Raw genomic sequence first — 6,509 nt, forward strand, 5'->3', positions numbered from 1 at the left:
TCTCACACACCACAGTTCCCAAAGACTTGGTTCATGGACCACGGATGATGCTTTTCAAGAACGGGAGACACATATTGGTGCTAAAATTACAATACTCTAGGCTCATGGTCTACCCCTTATTTATGCTCCTGGTGTTAGAAAATGTATTAGGAAATAAATCATGAGATGATCAAGGACTGGCAAAGACATTTAATAAAATGTCAGCAAACCTGGAAAACAAGTGAGGACGCAATTCATCATACTGAAGAGACAAGATGGAGAAAAATTTAAAGCCATAAGGGAAAGGGCAGCATAGTCAATGAGTGGGAACATTATTTCTAGAATCCTAATGAAAATAGTTTATTATACATGAGAAATATCTTACTTGATCAAAATGAAGGAACTCAAGTTATGAGTTTAGTCAACGGTGAGTAGGAACAAGTAAATTACCAGAATGGCTGGGACCCATGAACCCTGCATTTCTTTCTCTTCCGGATGCTACTGGATAAAGGGTGTCCATTTAATATGTAACAGGAGGTGTTGTGCTGGTCTTAGTCAGCTGCTTACATTTTATCTCATTAAAGGAACTCAGAATGAAGTGAACAGTGAAGAAATTAAGTAACTGCCACATACTGTGGCAAAAGGGGAAGAGAAAGAAAAATGTAGGATGTGTCTTGTGAACTGAAACACTGTGTTTCCTGGCTGTATTCTTTATCAGGAGAAACATGCTTAACAGTCAATAAACCCCATCCATGGTCTTTGTTAAGCTTAAAATAATAGATGGACAAATGCAAAACGTAATTTTATTTACCCGATTCTCATTTTCACATATAATTTTTTTCAGTTTCGTTTTCAAAAAACAACCCCAAACTTAGTTGCTTTTTTGTTAAAAACAATGAGAACAAAACCAATGTGAGTATGCAAACAGTCCCAAATAAAACCACAATTCTTGAATCCCCTTTAACACTTCTTATCTGCATATTTTATGAAAGCAGAACTTGCCAGCAATAGGGATACTGCTCTAAATAAATTATACTTTAAGAATATTAAAGTGTAGTTTTTGGCAGTGAAGGTGTCCAATTTTGCTTTGTGCCCTGGGCAACCTTAAGAAAAATATCTTAAGAATTCATCTCTTCTGACGTTAAATAAAATCCAAAAGGTGAATGGTATTAGGCTTCATCAGTGTGACTCTCTGGTCATAGATTAGACGTGGTAACCTGATCTGAAGTTCTGTTTTCAAAGTGCCTACTCCACCGGCCTTCACAGAGGAGGACTTGGGGTAGATGAATATTTTGGAAATCCTTTGCTATCAATCCAGCAGGATGCTGACGGTTTTCTTTGATATTGGAAAAGCAAGGAAAGAGATGTGAGACTTCTGTTATTCTGGCCACGCTGGAATCAGATGTTTTGAGTGTTTCTGTTTCATGGACAGTGCAACCCGATGTGAAAGACCACACAGTGCCAACCTGTGGTCATTTGTTGGTGGGTTGTGATGGTTAGCTAGAGATCAGCCGCACCTCAACCCATTATATACAAATTCACATGTGCTTTTCAGGCATGTCGGTGAGGAGAGGAACCTTTGGTGCTGTCCTCAGCACGATTGGTAGATAGTACAGCTGCCATTGGAATGCAGTGACAGGAGCCATTCTGCTGTGCTCTCTGTGCAGAAAGGCTTGCCGTTGGTAAAGATGAAGAGCATTGCAGAGATCATCTTCCAAAAGCTGTCCCCTGTTTTAGGTAGTCCGCTGAAAGTCCAGTGATCCAAAATGATTGCTAGGAAACTGGTTTCATTATACTGTCTCCAAGTGTTCTTTTGTTCAAAACCCCAAGTTTCAGGGACGAGGAGTCATCTATCCACACAATGGATGTAGATAAACTTTTTTTTTTTATTTTGAAGATTGATTTCCTCCGATGTTTGTGCAGCAGCTGTTTCAACTTGTCCTTAAAAAAGCTGGTTGTGAGAGTATAGAGGATCGGATTCAAAGCACTGTTAACTGGAAGGAAAAAAATCACTATCCAGGAAGTCATTGTGTCTGGAAAAGGAAGCAAAGTGTGGGAAAAAAGTTGAAGTTTTAAATAGACATAACATACAAATAACACTTTGCAGTCAATGCTATTTATGAGAGGGAGACATAGTACATTTTAAGTTTTCTCTCACCTGAAGGAAAATCTCTTTGTTGGAAGAGCACAGAAGCTATGAATTCAAGGTCTTAACGATTTAACTTTTGTGAGTTTCAGTAAATAATGTGAAGGTCATTGTGATATTAAGAGGAAATATGTGAAAACATTTTGTAAACCATAAATTGCTGTATAATGCATTTTTTCCTATTTTATCGCCTTCCTTTATAGGAAAATAAAAAAATAAAGAAATAATCTTTAGTCAATAGAGTGGGGTTCAGGAAAATTCTGGTCCAAGAGCCAGATCTGACCTTGGTCTTATCTCCATCCAGTTCTCAAAGCTTATTGCCCTGCCCTGGTGTTCTGGTTATCCTGTTATCCTGTTAAAAGCTTTGAAGAGCAAAGAGGAATGCATCCCCTAAACTTGATGAAATTCTCTTGTGTGCAACCCTACAAATGCTAATAGAATATTCAGGGAAAGAGCTCACAAGAAGTTCTTTGTGAGGTGAAATTTGGAATGATAGTGTCCTTCCTGAGGGCATCATTTCATTTGCTTGGTTAGCATGAAATGCATCTTTCCCTTTACACGTGGCCTAATCCTGTGTCCAGACACTTAGCTAGGTGAGTGTGAGCGAATCACTTATGCTTCCTCAACTTCATCTGCTCTGTCTGTTAAAGGGGGCTGGTGATAACTTGCTCACTGAATCCAATGGGCTAGGCCAGAGTCAGCTCTGCTGATGTGCTTTTTTGGCACTAAGACTTGAGATCCTCAAACCTTACCACGTGATGCTACTTCCTCTCACATCTTCACAATTTCAGGGAACTCCACATTCAGGTGAAGAGGTGGCTAGTAAGACCATTGATGCTTTCTCTCATCATCCTTTGTCTGCTCTCTTCCTTCTCAATCCCATAATTTTTTTTTATCCTTCAGCCACTGTTATTTTGTTCTTCTCTTGACCCTGCCTTGTTTCTTGTATCTTTCTGTTCTTCCTGTCTATGTCTTCTTCCTTTTCCATTTCTTCTCTGACTGCTTATCTGACCTTCCTTCTTCTTTTCCTTTGATGTCTTTCCTCTCCTTTTCTATATTTACCTTCCTCTCTTCCTATCCTATCTTCTCTTCCTTGTCCTTATTTTTTAACTGAAAGGAATATGAAAAAAAAATTATGTTTTAGCCTGTCTTAAATTAAGTGAACTTTTATATTATTTGTCCCTAATTTAAAAAAATTAGACAATCTGAACAGTTAGTGATTGAAGAAAAACAAAATAAGTGGCCTTTTTCTGTTGTGCCCACAACGGGAATTTTGATCATGAATCCCACCCCAACCTCGTAGAAAAACAATGCCTGATAACACCTGCTTTCACTTAGGCAAAGGCAAATAGGCCACGTGAGTTCTACTCTGAATGAGATCAGGCATGTTCAGGGTGGTATGGCCATAGACTTAAGTTCCACTCTGAATGAGACTTCTTTTTGTTTTTGTTTTGTTTTGTTTTCTTTTGTTTTTGAGATGGAGTCTCACTCTGTCACCCAGGCTGGAGTGCAGTGGTGTGATCTTGGCTCACTGCAAGCTCTGCCTCCCAGGTTCACACCATTCTCCTGTCTCAGCCTCCTGAGTAGCTGGGACTACAGGCACCCACCACCACGCCCAGCTAATTTTTTTGTATTTTTAGTAGAGACGGGATTTCACAGTGTTAGCCAGGATGGTCTTCATCTCCTGACCTCATGATCCATGGCCCCCCAAAGTGCTGGGATGAGACTTCTTATAAGATTAGCAGCAGCTGAGTTCTGAGATAAGCTAACTCTGGCCTATCTTTTGGGTGACCCCAGGTACTGTCAGTGACATACCATCACCAGTAAACACCAGACTTCTTGGAGGGTGGGGACAGGGTTGGTGTAGGTCTGTGAAGGCAGCATTTCTTACAATACCGTGGGAAGCTGGGCAAGCAAGAAGAAGCTTTGTCAACTGTGATCATGACATTTTTCCTGGTTCCACTGAGTTGTTCAAGACAAACCTCAGAGTATTGAACTATACATGTAAAGAAAGACTGGTGTGTGGCTCAGTAACGTTTCCACAAGACAATGGGGGTATTTACTAAGCTTATCATGATCTGAGGTGTCATGGACTCACTGAGGATGATGAGCCCTGCTGCCATGTGAGGACACAGCAGAGAGGATGCCTCCTGTGAGGCAATGAGAGGGACTCAAGAGAAATCAAACCTGCCAACACTTTGATCTTGGGCTTCCAGCCTGCAGAACCAGAAGTCCTTTGTTATAGCAGCCCTAGTGGCCTCATACAGAGAGAAAAAGCCTCAGAGAAGATTAAAACCAGCAGGAATTTGAGAGACCATCTAGAGATAGTCTCATTGAGGTGAGGTGAGATAGTCTCCTTGAGATCCCTCAACAGGTCAGTGGCAGGGGCAGGAGAGGATCCCAGAACCTCTGCCTTACTTGTTGCCGAGTCCTTCTTCCACCACACTGGGCTGCATCCTCCTACAAGCGGGAAAGCACATCAAAATGTGTGGAGATGGGGTCAGGCATGGTGGCTCATGCTTGTAATCCCAGCACTTTGGGAGGCCAAGGGAAGGGGCAGGTCACTTGGGGTCAGGAGTTCACGACCAGCCTGGCCAACATGATGAAACCCCGTCTCTGCCAAAAATACAAAAATTAACCTGGTGTAGTGGTGCACATCTGTAATCCCAGCTACTCAGGAGGCTGAGGCAGGAGGATCACTTGAACCAGGGAGGCAGAGGTTGCAGTCAATTGGGATCACACCACTGCACTCCAGCCTGGGCAACAGAGCGAGACTCCATTTTTTTTTTAAGAAGGTATGGAGACAGTAGTGGTGAGGGGGTGGTTGATGAGACTGATCCCCTATTCCATCACTCTTGGACCAGCTCACCTTCTTTAGTTGACTAAGCATTTACTTGAAAACACTGTGAAAAACACTGTGGAAAATGCACAGAGGAATAAGACATGCACGCCTCCCCAAGCTTATCATCTAAAGGAAGCGATGGACACACTCGGAAACAGTGTCACTATGAGGCAGTTCACATGAGGCCAATAAACGAGGTGTAAACAAACCATCCTGGACGTTTTAGCAACTGGGTTGCATGGAAGTGGGGTGAGGAGAGATAGAAAATGGCACCGCACCATAGAAGAGGGAGCATTTGGGTTGAGCCTTGGAGGATGGGAAGTGGTGTTTAGTAGGCTAGAATCTTAGAAGCTGAAAGTATAATCCAGATTGGGGGAACAGCTTCAGGAAAGGCTGATGTCTTCTCAGAAAAGCACAGAAAACAAAGCCCAGTGGGGCGTGCCCAAGATGACCGAATAGGAACAGCTCCAGTCTCTAGCTCCCAGCATGAGCGACACAGAAGACGGGTGATTTCTACATTTTCAACTCTGGTATCGGGTTCATCTCACTGGGGCATGTTGGACAGTTGGCGCTGGTCCACGGGTGCAGCCCATCCAGTGAGAGCTGAAGCAGGGCGAGGCATTGCCTCACCTGGGAAGCACGAGGCGGAAGGGAATTCCTTTTCCTAGCCAAAGGAAATTGAGACACACAACACCTGGAAAATTGGGTAACTCCTACCCTAATACTGCGCTTTACCAAGGGTCTTAGCAAACGGCACACCAGGAGATTATATCCTACACCTGGCCCAGAGGGTCCCACACCCACAGAGCCTCCCTCATTGCTAGCACAGCAGTCTGAGATCTAACTGCAAGGCGGCAGCGAGGCTGGGGGATGGGTGCCCGCCATTGCTGAGGCTTAAGTAGGTAAACAAAACTGCCCGGAAGCTCAAATTGGGTGGAGCCCACCACAGCTCAAGGAGGCCAGCCTGCCTCTGTAGACTCCTCCTATGGGGACAGGGCATAGCTATACAAAAAGCAGCAGAAACCTCAGCAGAGGTAAATGCCCCTGTCTGACAGCTTTGAAGAGAGCAGTGGATCTCCCAGCATGGAGGTTAAGATCTGAGAATGGACAGACTGCCTGCTCAAGTGGGTCCCTGACCCCTGAGTAGCCTAACTGGGAGACATCCCCCACTAGGGGCAGACCGACACCTCACACCTCACATGGTGGGGTGCACCCCTGAAACGAAGCTTCCAGAGCAAGAATCAGACAGCAACACTCACTGTTCAGCAATATTCTATCTTCTGCAGCCTCTGCTGCTGATACCCAGGCAAACAGGGACTGGAGTGGACCTCAAGCAAACTCCAACAGACCTACAGCTGAGGGTCCTGACTGTTAGAAGGAAAACTAACAAACAGAAAGGACACCCACACCAAAACTCCATCAGTACGTCACCATCATCAAAAACCAAAGACAGATAAAACCACAAAGATGGGGAAAAAGCAGTGCAGAAAAGCTGGAAATTCAAAAAATCAGAGCACATCTCCCCCTCCAAAGGAACGCAGC

The 6,509-nt window shown here is 43.8% G+C and overlaps 1 protein-coding gene across 2 annotated transcripts in view; it reads right to left on the reverse strand.

Moving 5' to 3' along the window:
- Positions 1-768: 768 nt before the first annotated feature.
- The window catches only part of RXFP2 (relaxin family peptide receptor 2), a 77,635-nt gene continuing 71,894 nt past the window's right edge, over positions 769-6,509 (reverse strand). The window contains exon 18 of one of the 2 annotated variants that reach the window (XM_023208673.2): positions 769-2,012. In XM_023208673.2, the coding sequence (XP_023064441.1) occupies positions 1,753-2,012 (260 nt within the window). In that variant the 3' untranslated portion in view covers positions 769-1,752. The remainder of the gene's footprint in view (positions 2,013-6,509) is intronic. The other variant, XM_023208674.1, reaches the window with a different exon arrangement.

Source organism: Piliocolobus tephrosceles, chromosome X, assembly GCF_002776525.5.
Source record: "Piliocolobus tephrosceles isolate RC106 chromosome X, ASM277652v3, whole genome shotgun sequence".
In the NCBI taxonomy this organism is placed as follows: Eukaryota; Metazoa; Chordata; class Mammalia; order Primates; family Cercopithecidae; genus Piliocolobus; species Piliocolobus tephrosceles.